The sequence below is a fragment of the Papio anubis genome, chromosome 3 (genome assembly GCF_008728515.1).
Source record: "Papio anubis isolate 15944 chromosome 3, Panubis1.0, whole genome shotgun sequence".
NCBI classification, from domain to species: Eukaryota; Metazoa; Chordata; class Mammalia; order Primates; family Cercopithecidae; genus Papio; species Papio anubis.
Genome location: NC_044978.1, coordinates 24,166,281 through 24,192,269, shown reverse-complemented (window position 1 = coordinate 24,192,269; position 25,989 = coordinate 24,166,281). Strand labels below are relative to the sequence as shown.

The 25,989-nt window shown below is 38.0% G+C and overlaps 2 protein-coding genes across 9 annotated transcripts in view; both read left to right on the top strand.

Annotated features, from left to right (window-relative positions):
• KLHL2 (kelch like family member 2) overlaps positions 1-3,986 on the top strand; it is a 113,728-nt gene extending 109,742 nt beyond the window's left edge. For 4 of the 5 annotated variants that reach the window (XM_021938923.2, XM_021938924.2, XM_021938926.2 and 1 more), the window contains one exon: positions 2,861-3,986. In XM_021938923.2, the coding sequence (XP_021794615.1) occupies positions 2,861-2,889 (29 nt within the window). In that variant the 3' untranslated portion in view covers positions 2,890-3,986. Of the gene's footprint in view, positions 1-2,162; positions 2,227-2,860 lie in introns of all 5 variants that reach the window. The other variant, XR_002522291.2, reaches the window with a different exon arrangement.
• Positions 3,987-8,446: 4,460 nt separating this feature from the next.
• On the top strand, positions 8,447-24,640 carry MSMO1 (methylsterol monooxygenase 1). Of its 4 annotated transcripts, none has more exons than XM_003899341.3 (6): positions 8,447-8,583; positions 15,124-15,409; positions 19,558-19,706; positions 20,398-20,524; positions 21,801-21,955; positions 23,327-24,640. In XM_003899341.3, the coding sequence occupies exons 2-6, from the start codon at positions 15,155-15,157 to the stop codon at positions 23,520-23,522; spliced, it is 882 nt and encodes a 293-aa protein (XP_003899390.1). In that variant the 5' UTR covers positions 8,447-8,583; positions 15,124-15,154; the 3' UTR covers positions 23,523-24,640. The 4 variants fall into 4 exon arrangements, with proteins under 4 accessions (XP_003899390.1, XP_021794621.1, XP_009206075.1 ...); XM_009207811.3 differs by having other exon boundaries at positions 8,493-8,761; positions 23,327-24,533; XM_009207812.3 differs by lacking the exon at positions 8,447-8,583 and adding an exon at positions 8,747-8,937 and having other exon boundaries at positions 23,327-24,533.
• Positions 24,641-25,989: the final 1,349 nt, after the last annotated feature.

The following is a 25,989-nucleotide window of genomic DNA, read 5'->3' as shown; positions in this document are numbered from 1 at the left end:
TGCTGCATTGGTGAGCTCAGCTGTTGTGAGTATCCACTTAAAAAGCTGTGGGGCGCTAATCACCTTTGAAAGAGCAGTTTGTCTCTTCAGTGACCGTATCTCAGTAAAAAGTTCTCTCTCATGGTTCTGCGTTATTTTTCATCATGTTTACTGCAATATCATAAACCTTGAATAACACCACGGGACCCATGCAAAGTGCCACTGGTGATGATGCTGGGAAGTGCTCCAGCGAAGCAGAGAAGAGTCATGACATGACAAGAAAAACGTAATTGCTTGAGATAAACCATGGACTGAGGTCTGCTGCTGCACTTGCCCACCATTTCAAAATAAATGAATCCAGGGTCAGGATCGTTGTAAAAAGGAAAAAGGAAATTCATGAAGCCATCCTTGCAGCCGTCCCAGCAGTTTTGAAAACTTCACACTTTTTGTGAAATCCCTTTTTATCTTGTGTTGAACATGCAGCTTTTATGTGGGTGCAGGATTTTTCTTTTTGAGACAGAATCTCACTCTATCGCCCAGGCTGGAGTGCAACAGCGTGATCTCAGGTCACTGCAACCTCCACCTCCCAGATTCAAACGATTCTTATGCCTCAGCTTCCTGAGTAGCTGGGATTACAGGGGGTGCCACCACGCCCGGCTAATTTTTAAACTTTTATTATTTTTGATTTTTTGGTTTTGGTTTTTGGTGGGTGCAGGACTGCTATAAGAAAGGCACACCTGTCAACTCATATATGATTTGAGAAAAAGCAAAGTCATTATATGACAACTTGAAGCAAAAGGAAGGTGAAGGATCTGAAACTGGAGAATTTCCTCAGCCTACTCAAGCAAAGGATGACTTGATAATTTTGGAAAGGGGTTTGGCTCAAAAAATGTCAAGATAACAGGAGAAGCAGCTTCTGTCAACCAAGGGGCAGCAGATAAGCTCCCAGATGCCATTAAGAAAGTTGTTGAGGAGAATGGTTATCTGCCTGAAAAAGTTTTTAATGCAGACAAATGTGCCACCAAGGACATTTATTACGAAGGAAAGTGAGCACCAGAATTTAAGGCAGAAGGGGATAGGCTAACTCTACTATTTTGTGCAAATGCAGTTGGGTTTATGATTTGGGCTGCTCTTATCTAAAAAGCTGCTAACCCCCAATCGTTGAAGGGAAAATATAAATACCAGCTGCCAGTCTTTTGATTGCATAACAAGAAGACCTAGACAAGAACTCTTTTCCTGGATTGGTTCCATCTGTGCTTTCTTCCTGAAGTCAGGAATTACCTTGCCAGTAAGGGACTGCCTTTTATTTTGATATTGGACAGTGCCATTGGCCACCCAGGACCCCATGAGTTCAACACCAAAGGCATAGAAGTGGTCTACGTGCCCTTAAACACAATGTGTCTAATTCAGCCTCTAGATCAGGGACCAGAGGAACCTTAAAGTTCATTCTATATGGCACTCTATGGAAAAAATTGCCAATGCTACGGAAGAGAATCTCAACAGAGAAAACATGAAAGTTTGGATGGATTACACCATTGAATATATCATGGTTGTTATAGAAAAAACTATGAAAGTCATCAAATCCAAAACAATAAATTCCTGCTGGAAAAAAAAAACCTGTGTTCAGATGTTGTGTATGACTTCACAGGAGTTATGACAGAGCCAGTCAAAGAAATCATGAAAGAGATCGTGGATGTGACTATAAAGGTTGATGGTGAAGGATTTCAGGTATGGATCTTGGAGAAATTCAAGAGCTAATAGATACCAAACCAGAGAAATTAACAGAACATGACTCAACGGAGATGAGTGCTTCTTAACCACTGCCAGACAATGAAGAAGACGTAGAAGCAATGCCAGAAAACAAACTGACATTAGACAGTCTGGCAAAAGGGTTCTGGTTATTCAAGACTGTTTATGACTTATTTTATGAAATGGGCCGTTCTATAATATGTGCACTGTAACTGAAGAAAGTGGTGGAAGGAGGATTGGTATTGTATGGAAACATTTTTAGAGAAATGAAAAAAACAAAAAAGTCAGGAATTACAGTGTATTTCCTTAAAGTTGCACCAAGTGTGTCTGCCTCTCCTGTTTCCCCTGCCTTCCCTTCCACCTCCTCCACCTCTTCCGCCTCTGCCACCCCTGAAACAACAGGACCAACCTCTCCTCTTTCTCCTCCTCCTCAGCCTACTCAATGTGAAGAGACAAGGATGAAGACCTTGATGATGATCCACTTCCCCTTAATGAATAGTAAATATAGTTCCTCTTCCTTATGACTTTTTAAATAACATTTTCTTTTCTGTAGCTTACTTTAAGAATACAATATATAACACATAACATGTTATGACATATATAACATATATTACATGTAAAATATGTTAATTGACCATATCAGTAAGGCATTTGGTCAACTGTAAGCTGTTAACGGTTGAATTGTGTGGGAGTAAAAAATTGTACATGGGAGGGTCAGCACTCCTGACCCCCATGTCGTTCAAGGGTCAACTGTATATTTAAAGTATATAATTTTATTACTTTTGACATAGTATATACCCATGAAACCATCACCACAATCAAGATAATGAACATATCCGTCACGCTCAAAAGTTTCTGTGTTCCCTTTTGAGTATGTTTTCCAAATTGTAACTACAAAGAGGAAGAGACTAGTTCTGGATTAAATAGTCTTATATTTAGTCCATAACTAAACAGAGATTTCACTGTCATTTAGATTAAAATGGTAATACTACTAAAGTTTAAGAAAGAGATTCTGAAACATGATTTGTATGGTTCCTCCTGCTTTCGTATTATAATAAAGAATTGAGTGTCTTCTCAGAGATACAGAATGCTGCCTGTGACTTCTTTTTTATCTCTTCATTTCTTTGCTCAGGGGTCACAGTTATTGATAAACCATTATGAGCCTGAAGGACATTTTCAGCATATTTATACATGAGAAACAGCCTTCAACAAGTATTTCTGAAGTGACTGAGAATCTAGCACTTCTCCACTTGTAGCTGCACTTTACGTCTCAGCAGAAGATAAGATCGTCTGCCTTTATAGGCCTCGGATACTGAAGATTATTTTTGGTAGAAGCACCGTGTAGGCTTTTTCTGCAATGAGCAGCAGCTGACTGAATTTTCATAAGAAACTTGGACTGCAGGACTTAATCTGTAGTCTTTAGACAACAGTTGCTTTCATAAAGACTAGTTCTTATCAACCTTGAATGACTACGGATTATTTTGTGAAGGAGGATGAAATGATGCGTGTTCTTGTAAAATTAAATTTTATCTTTATTTCTTCTAAAAATCTGTATACCAGGAACTGAAAATCTTTGAACAGATATTAAAATCTACGTAAGTATACAAACTAGTTGAGGGATAAACTGTTTGCTTTTATAAAATAACTTTGATTACATGAATATAATAAATAATGTGCATATAAATGTGTGTCTATATGCTTTCCTTTAAATATGTTTGAAAAGATGTTTGAAACTTGATTATACTATTTATAATTGGCACAGTACTTTGAATTATGCCAGTACTACATTGTAAAACAGAGTTGTATTTTTTGATATTTAACAATGCTTAACACTTTAAATGCCACTTCTGAGGAATGGACCTGGTGTAACACACTTGAATATGTGTGATGCCAAACTTTTTAAAATAAAATATAAATTATGCTTATTTATTAATTTTCTTTAGTTTAATCTTGGTCATGTTTTGGTGTGTATTTTTAATTTTTTTCTCAAATTAACACTTTGGCATGAACATTACTGCAGGTTTTTGATGAATATAATGAATGTATGGAATTCAACTGAATTTGCATGGTCTTAAGAATTTTTCTGTGTGTATAAATTTAGCTGCTATTAACAGAAGAGAGAACTTTCTGTCAGTAGCCATGTGTGTTGATCAGATAACAGTTTTTCTGAGATCTTCAATTAATCTCACTTTAAAAATGACCAAAACATGTCTTTCTTGAATTATCTTTGAATAAAGGTTTGTATATTATTTGTTTCACAGTGTTCTTGATTTTTATCTATTTAGTTTTGTATTAAGAAAGTTTCCTGTTAGTTTGTTTTTGGCTCTTTTATGAAGTTTGCATTTTGTCACTTGAGAAATCTGCATTTTTAATTTATTGCCAAAGTGACCTGACCTATAAGACAAAACTATTAAATGAATAACCAAAGTCAATAAAAATGGTTCTCTTTCCAAGGAAAAGTAACCTCAACTATCAAGGAGAGGTCTGTCAAGGATTGGTAAAGTTTAAACTTTTTGTATTTTTGTGTCCCTGATATGGATAGGGCATGAGATAAGGATAAAACAAGTAGCATTAGACCCAAAAGAAAGTCAAAGAAAAAATATATTCCAAAGTAACTGAGAAACTGTGGTTTTGATACCAAATAAAAGGAATTGAGGAAATAGGAATAGTGGAGTCAGGTAGGCAGCTGGGGTGCTGGCACAGCAGAGGAAGGGAAGAGGGGGAAGGAGGAGGTGATGGAATATTGTGACCATTCCTCAGGAATTAAAAAAGTTGGCATGAGCTGTTGCTAGAACAGTTGATAATCAAGAGGAAAGATTGCTATGATAACATTTCAATTCAAATGTAAACATGGAACCATATTTCATACTTAGTTGAACTTTCCATTATAAATGAATTTAATCAGAAAAAGCCTATGCTGAGTTGATGAAAACATGAATTTCTGCCTTAGTGTGGCCTTACAGCACATCATTGTCAAAAAAATGTTGAAGGTCTAATGAACTTGGAGTACTGTCAGCTGTTTCTGACAGAGGCACCAAGAAAAATGTATGAGGTGTCTTTCCTGATCGGTTCCAAACACTAATGTTTCATGAAACTGTATGACTCTATCAACAATTTATCTGAAAAATTATAAAGCTTTTCTTAAAATGTAATCTCAGCCTATTAAAGTAACAAAGTCTTAACCACATAGCATATCAAATACCTCTTGTCTTTACTTTCTTAATCTTTGAAGCTTTAATAGCTACACTGTAATTTGCCAAGGTTTGTCAGTAGCTGGATTCATATCTATGACTTCAGAGACTTTAGACATATCTCCTTCCCCTATGCCAACCTTTGTCTTTCCAGTTTGAAATGTTTTTAAAGACACATATGGAAGTGTTCTCAGCCTGTTCCATTACTGTATGAAACATAAGAAGTTAAGGCAGAGAGGTGTCTTAGAAATCCTGTCAAGGAGGCAGCCCCAGGTTTGAGCAGCGTTCAAGGCTGGATCCACATACCTGCGTTGTGAAGCAACTCGTCTGCCTGCTTTGTTTGGATCTATGCCTTCTTGGCTGAAAGCAGTGATGACCATGATGAAGGCAGATGGTGTATTTACCGTCAGAAGACTATCAGTTTGCTCCCTGTTTCTTATGGAGTCTTGTGTATGATTCCTGGTATTTATTATCTCTTTTGTTCCTTATAGCATGAAGACCCAGGTATTTGTAATCCCAACTGCTGATGCGTTATGAGACTTATTTTATCAGATATAAAAGGGTCATGTGATATTACATAGCAGTGTGCTGATACCATCTTGTTTCAGTTTTGTCTCAAGCAAATTTACTCCTACTGACTTACATGGCTGCCAGTGTCTCATTTTGGAGAGGAGGCTACATTGGAGAATGGAACCATACTTTGAGTCAAGATTCTGGGGTTCTAATCCTGGCTTTAAGGAAAAAAAGCAGTGTGGTACATTGGAAAGCCCATGGGCATAGAAAGAAAAGGGTTCTGGGTTTGCAGCTCCCTCTATCAATTGCTAGCTGTGACTTTCAACACATTACTTAACCTCTAGCCCTTATTTTGTTTTTAAAATGGCAGTAGTGTCTGTGTCACAAGGTTATTGTTGCATTTGAAAGAAATGATGCATGTTCGTATGCCTGAAATCCAGAGGGCCCTCAATAAATTACAGCTATTGTTCCCTGAGCTCCTGTTAATCTTCATTGTAGGTAAATAAGTAAGTTGAGCTGCTGCATGAGCATTTTTTTCCAGCTCTAAGCCTTTAAGGTTTAAAATAATCTGACCTCTCCATACACCTACACCTGCTCTGATTTAGAAAATGTAATACTATGGTAGAATTCCAAATCAGAAATAATTACTGACATTTACTGATCATATCTTATATGCCAGAGACTGTGCAAAGGACTTTACATACATTATGTAATCATCATAAAGAACTCTTTGAGGTGTAGGTATTATTATTTTACAGAAGTACCAGATAAGACAGAGAAGTAACTTACCCACTGCTGATAAAATGCCAAGCCTAGGAAGTCTGGCTCGACAGTGGGTGCTATTGATGCTTACCTGATAGGGGATAGCAGATTTGGACAGAGAGAAAAGTTGGGTGAAAGTTCAGTCATCACACAACCAATAGGATGGGGACCTCAGGAGCTGGGATGCCCAAGCAAAGTAGTCCTACATTGGTTTAAGGGCTTTTATACCCCCGTTTCAACCAGTTACTTGACTAGCTGTTCCCCAGAAAGGGGGTATACCCATGGGGAGAGGTGCTTCTCTTTGGCAGTACTCAGCAGCTGGAGGAATGCCTGCTTAGGTCTTGAAGAGGGGGATCTGGGTGGTGTGCCACAGTATCCACTACAGGACCAACAGATTCATATGTCCACTGTACAGTATACACTGAGACAGCAAGATTTGCAGCAGAGAAAGAGTTTAGTGATGGCAGGGTGCTGAGAGGAGATGGGAGGAGACCCTCAAATTCATCTCCTCGAGGAGTTCTGTATTGGGGTTTTTAAGGGGATCCTGGAGGGCAAGAGGCTGGAAAATTAGGGTCGTTGATTGGCTCAGGTAAGGGGGATGAAATCATCAGGATGTGGGAACTGCATTCTTTGGTGAGTCAGCTCCTTGTGGTCCTTCAGACCAGCTGAGTCAGTAGTTTCATCAGCATGAAGGACCTGAAAGATTATCTCAAAGCACAAACTCAACGTTTCATAATGTTCAAGTTGTCTGTAGAGCAGTTAGGGGAAACTATAACCTTGTAACAGGGTCTACATGATTCTGAAGCAATAGGCAAACAATTACGAGGAAGGGATCAGACAGCAAGTTGACCTAATGATTAATCCTCAGTGTGCCGCAAGCTTGGTTTATTTTCGTTCCCCCCACCCCTTTTTCCCAGATTAATTTGATGAACTATGTAGGGACGGTTTCAGACACCACTCTAAAGGCATCCTAAAGACAGGGCTGACACAATCAAGGGACAGATCCCATTTCATTTGACGTGACCTCTGTCATGATACTTTAGAAAGAATGTGTGTGCCAAACATAAGGGGTAGACGAATGAGTACAGGCCACACTGAATCTAAAAAACACACTTTTCAGGAGGGAACTTCCTCAAGGAGATAGCACCTGAATTGACGGGGCGGCGTGGAGATGGCTGATTATTCCAGGCAGAAGGGCCAGTTTAAGCAAAAGCATGGAGGAGTGAAACAATAGTATTCTGTTTTCAGAAGCTGTGTAGATTTGACACAATATATACATAATCAAAACATCATATGTGCGCCGTAAACACAATTTTTGTAAATTATACCTTAATAAAGATGGAGGAAAAAGGGCCTTCGCTAGCCCAAATGATGCCCCTGTGCGGTTTTTTCTTTAAAGGTCCCTTTTCCTTTAAGTGAAAGTTTTAGTATATTATGCATCTGTACACAGTTTTATTATTATACCCCAGTACACAATATTTTAATGTTGAGAGATGTCGTAAACTGAGCTTAGAGCTGCAAAGACCTGCGTCAGGCCCCCGCCCCTGGGCCCTCATCGTCCAGCACAGCAACTGCAACATCACCTGGGCGTTTTCAGCTCACGTAGCGAGGTCAAGGTCCTGGGAGCCGAAATCTCCCTTGATGTTCAATCTTTTTAAATCTTTCCCAGCCTCTATTTCTCGTCTGCAAAATGACGATAATCGCATTTGAAATTCTCCGTTTTCAAAATACAGGGATTTATTAAAGGATACGTAGGCTGGGGAAACAAGGGAGACGAAAGATCTAAAAGGTAGACCAGAAAAAGGCAAGGGTGTCTAGAAACAGAACAGTCAACATAGATTTTAAGACTCATTTATACTCTTTTCCTCCCGGGTTTGGGAGTTGCGGCTGCTACGCAGGTCACAGTTGAAATAAAAGTCCTGGGACGGCGGCTGGCGCGACACTCTCGCCCCAGCACAGCGCAGGCTCTGACTGCCAATCTGCGGGGACCGCAGTTGCCAAGGCGACTCCGCGCGGCAGGGCAGGGCGGCCATCCGTCTGTGCCCGCCCCCTCACGCCGTGACGCGCTCTCACGCTTCCGCGCCTCCTGGCGCCCCGCGACGCCTGCCATTGGCTGGCCCTGCGGGTCTTACTATCCTCACTCCATCCGCGGAGCCAATGGCTGGGACCGCCAGGGGCTCCTTCGCGCGAGTCACACGATGTCGGCAACTGCACAGACCAATCACCGCGCCGAGAAGACGGGGCGGGAGCCCTCGCAGGCCAATAACGACAGGACTGACCGCCTGGCCCACCGGGCTCCACCCCCGAGCCGGGCGAGGCAAGTTCCGAGGTCGGAACACCTGGCTGATCCTGGGTGACGGTGGCCGGCAGTCATCTCGCGGCCGTTCAGGTGAGAGGGTCGGGGGAGTGGCTCGTGAGCGAGGAAGGGGCAGCAGGTGGGCTCCCACCCGGTGCTCCGTGAGATCGAGGGGCGCGGGTTCGGGGTGCGGATGCGCGCGCTGGGCCGGACGCTGGCGGTGGTACCCGAGAAGGGGCGGAGGGAGACTGGAGTGAAGGTTGGCCTAAAGGTACGTGCTAGAAAGGAGGAAAACGGAGTGAAATTCTTCAGTGATGGATCTAGGCTAGGACATGTTTCTTGCCCTTTAAAGAGTGTTGTCTTCGGGAGATGGGACGTAGAAGACAGTTGCAGCACAGGGTGGTAGCTTGGCGAAAGTTATACAAAAGCAGGAAACACTGGAAGGAGGTAAGATGTAATGTGCTTTGGGGGTAGGGGGGTTGGGAAGGGCGTCCGAGAGGAGGTTGCTGAAGGGTGACTAGGAGTTGGATGGGAGGACATCACCTGTAAGGGAACGATATTTCCGTGGGCAGAGAGGAATGAAGCAGTAGCAACCATGGGTGATCAGATACTGTAAAAATGTGAAGTGTAGGATGGCGAGAATGTAACAAATGAAGAATGAAGAAGTCTGGAAGGGCCTCGTGTGCATCAATCACAGAGGGGCTTGATCTTTATGCTTAGGGCAAGCACTCCCTTGAACTTTGAGTGTTTTAAGGAGCTTATTTCTTATGTTTAGATTTATATAGATCCTGGCATTGCATCTTAGAGCTAAGGTTTAAGAAGGGCAAGCTTGGAGGCAGGGCAAGTCCAGAAAATGAAGGAGCTGGTGAAATCCGTTTTAAAGTGCCAAAGGACAGAGACTGGCTGACAGCTAAACTTCAAGGTTTATGAGAATCCACAAATAACTAAATTTATCTAGTCAGCCTGCTCCAGAGTACGCTTCCAGTCATTTAGGTTGCCCAAGAATGAGTAAAGCAAAAGGAAATTCAGTTTTCCAAGACCTCGTTTCCCCCCTCCTCTTTAATTCCTTATTCAGTTAGCAACAATATATCCATTCCCTTGCTCCTTTGTGAAAAGTAAGTTCCTGAATGTTAAGTAAACCAAGTGTTTCTAAATTGGGTAAGAGTTTGAAGACTTAATCAAGGCAGCAGAGATGGGAGAGACTTAAAACGTTATGTCTGAGAATTAAGCATTAAAGGTGGTCTAGCATTTGGGCGGGGTTTGTGAGGAGCACGTACTGAACCTTTGGACCTGCTGAGTGAGTTCGTGTGCCTCTGAACTCTCTGATTGGATATGACCAGTAAACTTGGATAATCAGATCCTGGAGTTTAGGGGAGAGGGCAAGAGGTAGAAAGGATGGATATCAGCGTATTTTTAAAACAGAAAATAGTTAAGATCACCCAAGACCATCTAGAATCGTTAGAAGGGAGTAAGGAAGGCATTACTGGGAAACTTTCCAGCTTGAATTCTCATATTCTTTCTACTCTCCTGGTTGAGTTTTTGGAGTGCTGTTCTCTCTGTGCAAAACCCCTCCCTTGACCCTCTCTCCCTCGCTCTATTTTTTAACTTGTCACTTTCCTCTCCTGTTCTAGGTCTCAGTTTAGATAGCACCTTTCTCTAGAAGTTCATAGCACTGTGTATTCCCCCCTTTATTGTTCTTATCACCTAATTTTTGATGGTTTGGACACTAGTTGTTATTCCTCACGAAATTTTGTGTTTTGTGAACTCAGGGGTAAGGGCAGCAGCTGGCACAATGAATGCACAATACTTGTCAGAGTGAATGCATTTGAGTTCCAAGAACCAAGGAAAGGCAGTATTTCAAGAAGAGAAATATCAAATCTTCCAGATTAGTCAAATAAAGTAAACTCCAAAAACCAAAAAGTTTATTGAGTTTGGCAACTGGAGATCCATAGCGATTTTTTTGTTTGTTTGTTTTTTTGAGACGGAGTCTCGCTCTGTTGCCCAGGCTGGAGTGCAGTGTCGGGATCTCAGCTCCCTGCAACCTCAGCCCCCCAGGTTCAAGCAATTCTCCTGCCTCAGCCGTCCAGGTAACTGGGAATACAGGCGTGCTCCACGACACCTGGCTAATGTTTTTGTATTTTTTTGGTAGAGATGAGGTTTCACCATATTGGCCAGACTGGTCTCGAACTCCTGACCTTGTGATCCGCCCACCTCGGCTTCCCAAAGTGCTGGGATTACCAGCGTGAGCCACTGCACCGGGCCTCCTTAGTGATTTTAGTAAGAGTAAGTTCAGTGCAGTGATGACAATAGAATGCAGAGTGCAGTTGCTAGAATATAAACAGGAGATAAGAAGATAAAGACAAGTCATGTGAAATACCTTTTCAGAGGGCTTAGGTAAACTATAGGAATTATTCTCCTTGTACTCTAATACTTATTATGGGTTGTATTTATAACTATAGTATAATATAATGGATGACTGCGTGGGCTTCCCCACTTAGCATTTGTTAAGTTAATCATTAACTTAACATTAAACATTTGTTAATGCCCGAAGCATTAGACTTCAGGCAAGTTGCTTAATCTTTCTAAACCTCAGTTATTTTATCTATAAAATGGGGATAAAATAATACCTACCTCACGAAGATGTGGTAAGGATTGAAATTAAAAGGTAAGAGCATGTAGCATGCTTTGAACACAGTTCTTGGCACAGAAAGTGCCCAATAATTGTTAGTTTCTTGTAGCTATTACATGCCAGGTCCTGTACTGAGTGCTTTATATGCATTGTCTCTTGGACTCACTGGAAGACCTACTGTTTTAATTTCTGTTGATGAGAAAACTGCATCACAGAGAGGTTACCAAATTTGCCCAAGGTCACAGGACAGGACTAGTAAGTGGTCTTGGTTCATCATTGTCAAATTTACTAATCACCTTGTGAAAAATTAAGATTGGGTGGTTGTCTTATTTTACAACTTAGAAGATGATTGAAGACATTTTGTTGTAGGTGGGGAGCCAGATTGCAAGTAGCTCAGTGAGTTGTGTGGGTGAGTTAAGCAATCTTTTTTTTTTTTTGAGACAAGAGTTTTGCTGTTCATGCCCAGGCTAGAGTGCAATCTCAGCTTACTGAAACCTCCACCTCCTCAGTTCAAGTGATTCACCTGAACTCCTGACCTCAGGTGATCTGCCGGCATCAGCCTCCCCAAGGTGCTGGGATTACAGGCGTGAGCCACCATGCCCAGCTGAGTTAAGCAATCTTTATGTAGAGCTCTCCTTTGAGAAAGAAGTTGGTTGGTTCAAAGGAAGATAAATGAGACAGTGGCTTGGAAGAGGTAATGGAGGCTAGGAAGGTGTTTATCAACAAAGGAGGCTGGGCACAGTGGCTCACACCTAATCCCCACACTTTGGGAGGCTGAGATGGGAGGATCACTTGAGCCTAGGAGTTTAAGACCAGTCTGGGCAACATAGGGTGACCTATGTCTCCACAAAAAATAAAAATAAAAAAAATTAGCCAGGCGTGGTAGTGTGTGCCTGTGGTCCCAGCTACGAGGGGCTGAGGTGGGAGGATTGCTTGAGCCTGGGAGGTCGAGGCTGCAGTAAGCCATAATTGAGCCACAGCATTCCAGCTTGGGTGACAGAGTGAGACACTGTCTGGGAAAAAAAAAAAGAAAAGAAAAGACGGGAATGTGTTTTTAGACGTGAGGGAATGGATTCCCTGAAGGGAGAAGGATGAAAGATAAGAAAGGATAAGTGATGGACAAGTTCTTGAGGTAAGGTAAGAACACAGGAAGACTGGTCAGTCTCAGAGGAAAGAATGAATGAGCAAAGAAATTTTGAGGCTTGTAATGACACAGGATGGAACACTATAGTCACTGTGGTGTAAGTCATTTGAGATGAGTAGGACAGAAGAAGGAGGGCATGAAGTGAATTCAGATGCCTGAAGGAGTTGGCTAGGTTCTCAATATTCTTCTGTAGAATGGGATAAAAGGTCAATTTGAGAAGTGTTGGGAAGGGGACTTTTTAAGCACTGTTTAGAACGCTTCTGAGGTTTTAAAATACTCATTTTTAAATGGTCCCAAAAAATTCATAAATTAGAAGCAGCAGTGGTGAACATTTTTAGGAAAGTGACTTTTGAAAAGTTTGTATTTTGGTTTGTGACCTATTGAGCTTATTTATTATGTAAGTAGAACATGCTCATTTAAAAGTTTAAATTGTGCAAAAGACATAAGAAATTTTCTTTTCTCTCTTCCATAACACTGTCTCCTAACCCTCCACACTGTCTTCCATAACACTCTCCCCTACCCCGCCACACTGTCTTCCATAACACTCTCCCCACCCCGCCACACTCAGTTCTCCACAACACTCTCCCCTACCCCGCCACACCTTAGCAGCTCCTCTAAAAACTATCTCCTAGTCGCCACACTGTCTTCCCATGATGATTTTATTTTGGCAGGAGATTTTTGGATTTTTCTTTTGATTTCATTTTAAGATTTGATTTTTCTTTTGTTTTATGAGATTTAGATTTTTTCTATATTTTCTTTGTTTCTATGAGACATTTATTTCTTTCATTTCATGATGAGTTTTTGGAATTATTTTTGAGCCATGAGACGAGTTTTTCTTGAGATTTTTCATGAGATTTATTTTCCGAGATTTCTTTTTTGCATTTCTTTTCGAGATTATACCTTTTTTCCTTAAGATTTCTTTTCTTTTATTTTTTTCGAGATTATTGTTTTTCTATTAAGATTTTATTTTTCTGATTTCTTTTTATGATCGACGCCGATTTTCCGGATTTATGATCGACGCCGGATCAAGAGTCTTTGAACGTCTTTGTCTTTGATTTTTATTTCTCTTTTATCTTTATGAGATTGACGCCGAGATTTCTCTTTCTTTCATTTCATGATGAAATTTTCTCGAGATTTCTGGATTTATGCCGAGGATTTTCCTTTGTTTCATGATTGTTCTCGAGGATCTTCCTCGCATTTCTATGACGAGTTTTTTTTCGATTTCTTCTCATTTTAAGGAGATTTATTTTCTTCTGATTTCTTTTACTTTATGAGATTTGTTTTTCTCGAGGATTTTCTTTGTTTTGGCGAGATTTTTTATTTTCTATATATTTCTTCTGCATTTTGGCGGAGATTATTTTTCTTCCTTTGTTTCTTATGATATTTTATCGCCGTATTGATTTTTGCATTTCATGACGATTTTTCGATATTGATTTCTTTATTTCATAGAGATTTGTTCTTTCGAGATTTTTCGCGAGCCTCGAGATTCTGATTTTTCGAGGATTTTTCTTCCTACCCCCTGCCATCTGTCTTCCCAACACTCTCCCCTACCCCGCCACACTCTTCCATAACATTCTCCCCTACCGCACCACGCTCTGTTCTCCATAACACTATCTCCTACCCGATCACACACCTGTTTTCCTAGTAATCACCACTCTAAATTGTTCCCTTTGTAACCATATGTACATTTTCTGTTTCTGTGTGTCTCTATATGTACATATGCATAGAAGTGCATAAATAAAATATATATCCTTTTCAAAAAATCTTATGTGGGACTCTGGCTATGCATATTATTCTGTAACTTGTTATTTGGATTAACACTGTGTCTTAGACATCTTTCTACGTAGAGCGTATAGATCTTGTTCTTTTAAATGGCGGTATAATTGTCTATGGAAGGACTTAATTTATTTAACCCATACCTTGTTGATGGCTTCTGTTTTGCTTTTATTTTTTCCTGTTTTTGCTGTTACAAGAAATGCTTCCTTCTATCTTAGTGTATCTGCCTTTGTACCCTTGAATGAGAAAGTTGCTGCTTCAAAGGATGTGTTCATTTTGAATTATGATAGGTGTTGCTTATTTTTCCTCCAGTGATAACACTGATGTATCCCCCCTGCCCACAATGTATGGTCATGCCTGTTTTCTCACCCCCTTACCAGTACTGGACATTGGGCACTAATAAACTTTTAAAGATGTGCTACTCAGGCTAAAAGTGTCTCTTTGTTTTAGGGTGCATTTCCTCATTTGAATGAAGTGAGGATTCTTCCTTGTTTAGTGACCATTTGTCTTTATTTTTCTGTGAACTGCTTTTGTCATTTTTCTATTGTCTTTTTTGTCTTTTTTCTAAATCTCACTTTGTAGCCGTTTGTTGTAAAATGTTGGAAATATTTTTCCCAGTTTGTCATTTTATCTTTGACTTTGTTTATGACTGTCTTTCTATTACCCAGTAGGAAGTACTTAATTTTTATGTACTCGTATTTGGTAGGCTTTTTCTTTATAGGTTCTTTTGGCTGTAAGTGATACATTTAAACCCAGATATTGCTTATTTAAATTAGAAGCTTTTCCATGAGAACCACACTGACGATTTCTTTAAATATAGCTTGAAAAAAATTTTCCCCTATTCTTTTAGCGATTGTTCTTGAAAATAATGTGTTTTTAAAGGAATATCTACAAATGGAAATGGTGATGATATCCAGCAAATTTTTTAAAATGGTGTAAAACCATTTGTACTCCTTTAGTAATTTTTTGGTAAAAAATTTGTACTCCTTTAGTAATTATTTTAAAAATGATCAGAGGATGCATTTTTTAACTGTTTTATTTTTTGAATTATTGTTTAACTTATTATATGTATTCATTTCTACAGAATTATAAGGCTGTCTGCAGAGATTTGAAAAATGGCAACAAATGAAAGTGTCAGCATCTTTAGTTCAGCATCCTTGGCTGTGGAATATGTAGATTCACTTTTACCTGAGAATCCTCTGCAAGAACCATTTAAAAATGCTTGGAACTATATGTTGAATAATTATACAAAGTTCCAGATTGCAACATGGGGATCCCTTATAGTTCATGAAGCCCTTTATTTCTCGTTCTGTTTACCTGGATTTTTATTTCAATTTATACCTTATATGAAAAAATACAAAATTCAAAAGGTGAGTATAAGGGACTAGAAATAGAATATTATTAATGTTGCTGAATATTTTAAAAGTAAATAGGGCTTTGGTTTGAGAGGCTAAATCAGTGATATACAATAGAAATATAATGAAGCCTTGTGTGTAATTTTAAATTTAGAATACATAGAAAACATAAAAATAAATAAATTAATTTCATAATGTGTATTATTTAACTCAGTAAGTGTAAACTATTGCTGGGTACAGGGTCCATGCCTGTAATTCCAGCACTTTGGGAGGCCAAGGCAGGAGGATTGCTTGAGGCCAGGAGTTCAAGACCATCCTGGGAAACCTAGCAAGACCCTGTCTCTACAAAAAAAATACAAAAATACCCAAGCATGGCAATGTAAGTCCTAGCTACTTACGAGGCTGAAGCAGAGGGATTGCACCACTATACTCTAGCGCAGGCGACAGAGTGAGACCTTGTCTCAAAAAAGAATAAGAAATAAATGTAAATTATTATTTCAACCAGTAATCAAAATCTAAAAAATGCCTAATGAGATATTTAATAAGTCTTTGCAATCCCGTGTGTATTTTACGTTAATTTTAGTCTATCTCAATTTAGGCTAGCCATGTTTAAAGTGTTTGGTAGCCACATGTTACTAGCTGAATTGAATAACACAGTCCTAGGTCATTATTGATAATATTTCAAGAATAGTTTATTAAATTGGGCTTTAAGTAGATGTGATGGTTATCTAATTTAAGTTTACAAATTTTAATGTTTAAGCTAGCTGGAAAGGAAAGGTATGGTGATTTGTGCATATTTTTCAGTTCACCCCAACTCTATGTTCCAGCAAATCTCAGAGACTGTTAATACAGTATGACCTTGATCAGGGCTATCATTAAGTTTTTTTCCCCTAAATATATGGTAGGTAGTTCTGCAGCGTTCATATCATCCCAAATAAGGAGGTGAAGCTCCTCGTTTCTGGATATTTGCTTCATTGCACTAAATGTTGAGAGGTCGCTATGTACATGACAAGGTGAAATCTAGTGTGTAGTCTATGAGCTTGACATGAGAATTTGGCGTAGCTTATTAGAAAGATGAATTATTTGTCAGCATTTGGTAAGCTGATGATAGTTTCTAGTGTTTACTGTTTACTTTTCAGAAAAAGTCGCTCCAAACTAAAATTCAAGGGCACACAGTCTTGGTAGAAAGTAGACCACTGAGAGTATTCATCTATGGAAAGTAATTTCCATTCACTCAGTACAATTAGCCCTCCTTATCTATGGGTTATGTATCCATGGATCCAACCAACTGCAGATCGAAATATTCAGGGGAAAAAATTGTGTCTACACTTTACATGTACAGTCTTTTTTTTTCCTTGTCATTATTCCAAATAACAACTATTTATAGAGCATTTGCATTTTATTAAGTATTATAAGTGGTGTAGAGATTATTTCAAGTATATGGGAGGATATGCGTAGGTTATAGGTTATGTCAAATACTATGTCATTTTGTATCAAGCACTTGAGCATCTTCAGATTTTGGCATTTGCAGAAAGTCCCAGAACCAATCCCCCAAAGATACCAAGGGACAACTGTATATATTTTGGATGGCAGTCTGTACACATTCTCTGTTATCATTCTGTTAGTTTCACAGCCTCTCCCAGAGGCTCACTTTAAGCAAGTGTTAATATTAATCCTCTCTGGGGATAATACAGGGATCAGATGACGGCGGACAGGCCAAAGGTGAAAAGAGCAAAGGGTAAAGGTGAAGGAAATGAAAAATAATGTAACCCAAAGGAGAGTATTCTGTGACCCTGAATTAAGGTCACAGAAGTTCCAAAGTGCTTTTTAGAAAAGCACCTGCTTTGAAAGGCAGAATTAAGTTTGGATGTCTAAGTTCTAATGCACCTTTAGGGTGATTGTGGCTGCCATATGTCACCCAATGATTTATTTATAGAGCTGATGCATTGTATGGCTGGCCAGGCAAAAGCATCCTTTTTCTCCTTCACTGCACTTTGCAAGTGACTCATTGGTTGGAAGTAGTAACCTTTCCAGAGAGAGGAAGAGCTTATTCAGGCAAGGGTATATTAGCAGCTTTAAAATATAGTGTGGCAAAGGAAAGAATAAGCTGTAGTCTAGTTGGTCAGAACTAGTTGTTTATGAACAGATTGAAAGGCTGGGTAATACGGTTTCAAGTCTGTACTCAGCAAGTCTTTACGTTTCATAGCCATTAAAGTCCATGCTTTGAGCATTTTTGATAAAATGTGATTTTAAATCAGGATTAGTTTTCACAAGTTAAAGGCGTTTTAAAAGAAACCGAAATATCAATACAAATTAATTACAGGTTTATGCATTTTGAAGGCAGATACCCTGATTAACATTGAGGGTATCAATTGTTTAAGAGAAAATATTTGAGAATTATATTTAACATATGCAATAAATGTTTTTATTCTTAAAATTGTCAAAAAGAAGAAGCTGGTGGTGGTGATGAAATAGTACTAAAGACTTTCTGCTTTCAAACAGAACAGACAGCTGGAGAGCTAATGCACATCCTTGCTAGTTAGGGGAAATTTCACAGGAATGAAAAAGTAAAGCAGACTTTGCAGGATCTATTTCTTTCAAAAAAAATTCATACATGTTAGTAATTCTCCAAAAATTTTCCTCAAAGATAAATGTACTAAAAATATTATTTCTAAAGTATGTGGCCCTTGTAAAGGTATTCTTTTATATTAAGTACAGTTATGCGTAAAGTAAAATGTGGTAAACTTTCATTTTGCACTAGGTATGAATTTGTATTGCTAACTGTCTTTGTAACTAATTTATGTATACTCTAAATGGTATAGCATGTGATTTTATTATAGTTGATTAACTTTGTAATTTCTGTAACTACATCGATATCACAGTCTACCTGGGAAATTAAGTCTGTTAGCCATAGTTTCTGTAGGAGACAGTCTATTGCCAAATGAAGCCTGCATCTTTCATTTATTTTGTCCCCAATTACAGAGTGGAGGTTTAGAGGAGTGGGGTTAGATAATGCTCAGATTAGAAATACAAAGGCAGTTGTCAGATCCTCTCATTTTACTGTTGAAGAAACTGAGTTGTAAACATTACAAGAGCTAGTTAACTGGTGAGTAGCAGCCCTGGTATTAGAGCACAAGTCTCTGGATTGATTCTTAGTTCAGTGCTTTTCCTATTTTTGTCAGGAAGATATCCCTTAAAGAATTTCAAGAACAGAACTGGATCTGGAGACCTAGATTTTAGTTAGTCCTACTTCTGCTAATAACTGCATGTGTGACCCTCCCCAAGCTGGTTGACCTCTTTGGGCTTTTACTGATGCTCAGTAGTTCCCGTACTTTGAATATCATGTTGAAATAAAATAGTTTTGTTGGCAGATTTCTGAGTTTTTCAGCAGTGACGTTTAAAACGAAGCAATAGCTGATATTTATTGTCACCATCGTTTTGTAAAACCCGAAGCACTTTTTTTATATCTTAAGTGCAGTCCTATAAATTGAATACATTTAGTTAGTTTTTGTTTTGTTTTGTTTTGTTTTGCTTTGTTTTTTATAATGGCTTGTTAAGCCATTATAATGGGTATCCTGATGAGGTCTTATGAACATCTCATGTTGATCTAACTTTTCTCATTTTGACTGGAATCTGTGAACTCCATAATCAGGACACATCTCTGTACCTCTCAACACAGAGTTTGTAATTCTGTCATTGGATATGAACAAAAGTGCACTTATTTATTGGAATGAATACCACTGAGTGCCTGGAAGCATCGACTTAAACTGTGTACAAGGCTTCCAGTGCTTCGTGTACAACTTCTTCAATTGCGGACACCCACCTGTAATCTTAGCATATTATATTTCTTCTTCTCTGAAACTTCTGGTAAAAGAAGTGAAGTGAATGATGTGTGGCAGCAAACACTGGAGAATTATTCATTCTGTAGTGTTTCTTTGTTTGAGATCATTATGGCTGGGTGCGTCTGTTAACAGTTTCTTCACCTAAAGTAGTGATAGTAGTTGTCAAGAATTTAGAAGGTAAAGATTCCTGAGTCTTAGTTACTATAAAGTTAACATTTAACTGACATAGAATTAAGGTCCAACATAAACAGAGAAAAAATTAGGTCAAGTTAAACTCTGATAGCAGAGACTAATATTAGATATTGTGATTTTTCTCCATAGGATAAGCCAGAGACATGGGAAAACCAATGGAAATGTTTTAAAGTTCTTCTCTTTAATCACTTCTGTATCCAGCTGCCTTTGATTTGTGGAACCTATTATTTTACAGAGTATTTCAATATTCCTTATGATTGGGAAAGAATGCCAAGATGGTATGTAGATAAAAATTTGGCTTTTACACGCAATGGTGGCTTATTCAATTAAGTTATAGTTAATGTTTACCCTTTTTCTTAATTTTAATTAATGTTTGTTCTAAACTTTGGAAGTAAATAAATAGTAGAAAACTAAACCATAGTAAAATCTTAAAATGTTTCCATTTTTACATCTTTTAAATATTTTATTGGAAGGTGAGCGTCTAGTATCAGAAGTTTCCATAACGTCTTTTGTATGTTTATATACATATATAAGTGCTTATGTTGACAAAAAATATGTCACATTTTAAGTTTAAAATAAATGAAATATATGAGAATCATTTACGAGGTTTATAGAAATTGTGTTCATATAAACAAAAATATGTACGTGTATATATACACATATACACACACATATATATACTCATGCATCACTTAACAGGGATACCTCTTCTGAAACGTGTCATTAGGCAAGTTGTGCAAACATTGTAATGAAATGAAATTGGTCTAGTGGGCAGTCTCTTTAACCTTACATCAGATTATGTGGCTGTATCTGGTGGTTTTGAGAATTTATTTATGAATATATCCAATTAGGTCAACCTGGTAACCTGGGGTGTTTAGTTTTATGTAATGTCTCAAGCATCCCCACTAAAAGTCTGGATAGTTTAAGTAAACATTATTTCTTACACATTACAACATTTTTATCTTAAAGGTATTTTCTTTTGGCAAGATGCTTTGGCTGTGCAGTCATTGAAGATACTTGGCACTATTTTCTGCATAGACTCTTACACCACAAAAGAATATACAAATATATTCATAAAGTTCATCATGAGTTTCAGGTATGTGAGAGTTATATTTAATTCTTTCTGTTCAAGGCAAAATGTCTGTTTTCATTGCCCGAGCATTTTTCTAAAATTGTTGGTGACGTTTTTATTTTCTTTTCCTTTGGCATGATTATTAAGAACAACACACACACGCACATACAAACAAGTCAATTCTACACATTGTCTTCATTATTTAAATTTCATGGTAAAGTGAGATCTGAAAGAAAAGTATTACATGAAAGTTTGGACTTCCATCCTTGTGGACAGTGCTACACTGGCACAGCTAGATCCTCACATTGCTAACTCCCACAAAAACAGTGACTTTTATTAGAACTGCCTTTTTTTTTTTTTTTTTTTTTTGGGAGATGGAGTTTTGTTCTTGTTGTCCAGTCTGGACTGCAATGGCATGACTCGGCTCACTGCAGCCTTCACCTCCTGGGTTCAAGCGATTCTCCTGCCTCAGCTTCTCAACTAGCTGGGATTACAGGCATGCGTCACCACGCATGGCTAATTTTGTATTTTTAGTAGAGACGGGATTTCACTATGTTGGTCGGGCTGGTCTCGAACTCCTGACCTTGGGTGATCCACCCACCTTGGACTCCCAAAGTGCTGGGATTACAGGTGTGAGCTACCATGCCCGGCCTATTAGAATTGCTTTGATGTAGCTTTATCAAACTGGCTATGTATGTTTTGCATTGATCGTGGTTACATGGTATGCAAGTGTATGGCTAGATAAATCATCATTACATATAGAATCAATATAACTTTGTAAAACTTTATGTATAAATAGAATATATGTATTAGTGAAGATCTCCAGTGAAGCAGAATCATTGGGGCATATATACACACAGAGAGAGAGAGAGATTTATTTTAAGGATTTGGCTCATGCAAGTGTGGGGCTATCAAGTCTGAAATCTGTAAAGCAGGCTACAGACTGGAAATCCGGGTAAGAATTGTTGCAGCATTGGGTCCAAATTCCATGGAGCAGCAAGTTGGAAACTCAGGCAGGGTTTCGGTGTTGCAGTCTTGAGAATCCTTCTTCAGGAAACCTCAGCCTTTATCCTGAAGGCCTTCAAATGATTGGATGAAGCCCACCCTCATTATGAAGGGTAATCACCTTTACTCAGAGTCTACTGATTTAAATGTTAACAACATCTAAAAAATACCTTCACAACAACATCTAGACTGATATTAATCAAACAGTTGGGTATCATAGCCTAGCCAAGTTGACACATAAAATTAACCATCACAATAGCTAAGAAATGAAGAATTTCTGATCTGTTTGTTTTAGGCTCCATTTGGAATGGAAGCTGAATATGCACATCCTTTGGAGACTCTAATTCTTGGAACTGGATTTTTCATTGGCATCGTGCTTTTGTGTGATCATGTAATTCTTCTTTGGGCATGGGTGACCATTCGTTTATTAGAAACTATTGATGTCCATAGGTGAGTATCGATTTCTGTTCAGGTATAAAATATAATGAAATGTATTTATTTTCATGGCTGTCAGATTATCATATTTCTAAGTAGACTAATAGAAGTTAATCTTCTTAATGTTATATTAAGAAAACATAATTGTTGAATATAAGTTTAAATAATAGATGTTTTTACATTCTAGCCTATGCTGTTATAATTTTTGTAGTGATAATGTGTTATTAGGGCAAATATATATTTAGGACAAGCAATTTCTTTATCCTTCTGTAATAAACCTAAACCTAACTCATATTTGAAAAAATATCAAAGCATTCAGCCTTCATTGAATAAGACTTTCTAATCTCTACTGTTCAGCACTGATAAAAGCACTTGCAAGATGAAACTACTGCTTGTAGTATGTACATATTTCAAATGCTTCCTTTCTGTTGATTGGAAGACATTTTGTGGTAAATTACTTATATTGAATGCCTTCTTAAATGCTTATTCTAATTGTTAATTATTTTTTAATTATGTGTTCATTGCATTTTGACTTGGGACGTACTTTTGTACTCATGAATGCAGAATATCAAATTCTAAGAATTATTTTTAAAGTGCTAAAGTAGCAAAATTAATGCTTCTAGTCCTAGGCAGAGAGTATTCTTCTGTAGAAAAATTGTAATTGACATTTCTTTCATTTTTTTTCTATCCATTGTTTCTTTCTGCCTTCCTTCCTCTAAGCCCCTCAAAGGAAGAGAGGGTTAGAGAGATTCACATAAGTATAACTGGATGTCATTGTAGATATGTAGTTAGAAATAAAGGAGCATACTTTAAATGGGACTCTTTTTTGAAGCCATTTGTCTTCTCCCAACTATAGAAAAGTACACTGGTATTTTGGTTAATTGTGGTACATTTGATTCCAACTTGTCAATTGCCTAAAAAACTAAATGAAGTTGCTATACAGGGATTCGTGGGCCTGCCCTTTTTAATACTTGATACTAATTTTATGTGACTTTCCCTAAAAAACATATTTAGTGTTTTGGGCTTCATTTACAAGTGTTATAGATTATGGTGAGAAAGCTTCCTCTAAAACATAAAAGAAAATTAATTCTTAAAAATCTGTGTCTAAAGATTCATTACTATAATCCCTCTCTTCCATCATTCACATATTTTATCATAAAATAAATGATTTTCATAGATTTTTTTTAAGGATTTTTTTTCTTAGAGTGGTTTCTAGAATATACACCATTTTCTGTGTTTGCTGTTTGTGAACATCTTAGAAATAAAGTGGTCTAGGCAAAGTGGAATGTTATCTAAATTGGTTAATGTGAACACATGATTATTAATAGAAACAACAATTATTTGAGATTATTTATTCCTTAATAATCTCTATCATTTTTGTTTCAGTGGTTATGATATTCCTCTCAACCCTTTAAATCTGATCCCTTTCTATGCTGGTTCTCGGCATCATGATTTCCACCACATGAACTTCATTGGAAACTATGCTTCAACATTTACATGGTGGGATCGAATTTTTGGAACAGACTCTCAATATCATGCCTATTATGAAAAGAGGAAGAAGTTTGAGAAAAAGACTGAATAAATATCTCGTGTAAACCTTCCTGAAAGATAAACGTTTTCCTGAATTCAGAAGCTAGTAGCTAACATTGCTTCTGGAGAGCAGAAATAAGCATGTCTTCTGGCTACTAAGTGATAAAAAGAACATTAACAACCTTTAATTACCTTCCTAGTGGGAACTTTTTCTACTTTACCTACAAGTTCTATATATGTACAAATGAATGAATATATATTTAAGTACAGTTTTCATGAGAAAGTTTTAAAGGCCATGTTCCTAAGCTTCCAAGAAGGTTTTGGGTACTAGAAGTATTAATCTATGGCTTTTCTCCCAGTAAAACCATAGGCCTGAAGTTGACATTGGTCTTTAAATCTTTTAGATACATCCTGGTCATTTCAGAAAATTCTTCATAGTGGTGTTGGCCTTATATTTAACTTTTTTGGGTTTTTTTGAGATGAAGCCACACTCTGTCACCTAGGCTGGAGTGTAGCGGCACAATCTCGGCTCACTGCAACCTCTGCCTCCCAGTTCAGGCAATTCTCCTGCCTCAGCCTCCCAAGTAGCTGGGATTACAGGCACCCACCACCATGCCTAGCTAATTTTTGTATTTTTGTAGAGATGGGGTTTCACGATGTTGGCCAGGCTGGTCTTGAACTTCTGACCTCAAGTGATCTGCCCACCTTGGCCTCCCAAAGTGCTGAGATTATAGGTATAAGCCACTGTGCCCAGCCTTTTTAACTTTAAACATGTTTTAGAATTTGCCTAAAGATCAAAATGTCATGGATTGAACCTCATCAATTGATGGCAGTGAGTGACTGAAGCTTCCAAATCAAGAAAAGCCAGCACCAAGAACTTCCATTCTAATCTAGACTGACCAGTTTGAGCTGATTCTCCTTGAAGAGTCCTTCTTGATTGCAGTGCAGTACTGGCATTTCTGAGTGGATGTAAGTGGAGTATTTTAGTCTAAAGACTTTTCAAGTTACTTGAATTTTTTAAAAAATTGAGGAGCTTTATTTCTATTTACCCTTTCATTTTTGTATATCAAATTTCCATTGTCATTAAAAACTGTATCTTGAAAGTTTGTGAACTGACTTGCTGTATTTGCACTTTGAGCTCTTGAAATAAATGTGATTTTTGTCTGATTATCTGGTTTCCAGTTTTAAACATTGTCACCTTTTATTCTTAAAATTGAAAGTACAGAAATTAAGTTATTAAGTTTTACCACAAAAGGATTGGTTTCTTTTTTTTTTTTTTTAAGTGCTTCCTTTGCCGAAATGTTTCCTTGCTGTTTGAACATGAATTTTTCAGGTTTAATTATTGTGGGAAATCATCTTGACCTAGTAAAGCAATACTTACTGAAGCAGCTCTTTGCCCTGCTTAGATAATGTGTGTTTTCTCTATAGTTGAAGAATAGAGCTAAACTTTTCAGGACTGATAGAATCTCAAGTATCTAAGTTGTAACTCATCAAGGGTTGGTAATTCTTAGATATGGTGGTAATTATTTTTATTTTTTTTAACTGTGGAGTCATTATCTGGTGACTTCCTTTTTTTTTTCTTTTTTTGAAAGCTTACGCAGTAAAGATGTCCAAGTAAGGGATTCAGATACTTAAAACTGATAAAATGTTTTGTTTGTAGGTCACGCTTTATACCTTGTATGTGGTTCGTATGTCCACCGTGTGTGTGTGTGTGTGTATGTGTGTAAATTTGTTACAACCCTCAAGCAACAAATTTGGGGCTGGCTGCAATTAAAATTGTGCTGTTTGCTACAAATAGAGCTACCATACAATCCAGAAATCCCATTACTGGGCAGTTATCTAAAGGAAATGAAATCGGTATATGGACGAGACATCTGCACTCTCAAGTTTATTGTAGCACTTCACAATAGCCAAGAGAGGGAATCAATGTAGGTGTGGATTAAGAAAATGTGGCATATATACACAATGGAATACTTCTCAGCCACAAAAAAGAACCTTGTCATTTGTGGCAACATGGAAGGAACTGGAAGACACTGTGTTAGGTGAAATAAGCCAGGAAGAAAGTTAAATACTGCGTGTTCTCACTCGTGGAAGCTAAAAAGAGTTGATCTCAGTAGTAAAATACCAGAAGACACTTGAGGCTGGGAAGGGGAGGGAGCACAGAGGGATAGAAACATTTGTTAAAGAATATAAAATTACAGTTGGAAGGGAGAAATACTGATGTTCTATACCACCATAGGATGACTATAGCTAGAAGGAGAATATTGACTTCCCAACACAAATGATAAATGTCTCAGTTAATGGATATGCTAATCACTATACATTATATGTATTGAAATGTCACTGTGTACTCCACAAATATGTACAACTGTATGTCAATTTAAAGAGTGTGCTTTTATTTTGGGAGGCCAAGGCGGGTGGATTACCTGAGGTCAGGAGTTCGAGACCAGCCTGACCAAAATGGTAAAACCACATCTCTACTACAGATACAAAAAATGAGCCGGACATTGTGGTGGGTG

Coding starts and splice junctions, on each gene's coding strand:
- MSMO1 (XM_003899341.3), top strand. CDS start 15,155: ATGGCAACAAATGAAAGTGTCAGCATCTTTAGTTCAGCATCCTTGGCT. Junction 19,707..20,397: donor TGGGAAAGAATGCCAAGATG/GTATGTAGATAA, acceptor TTTATCTTAAAG/GTATTTTCTTTTGGCAAGAT. Junction 21,956..23,326: donor GAAACTATTGATGTCCATAG/GTGAGTATCGAT, acceptor TTTTTGTTTCAG/TGGTTATGATATTCCTCTCA.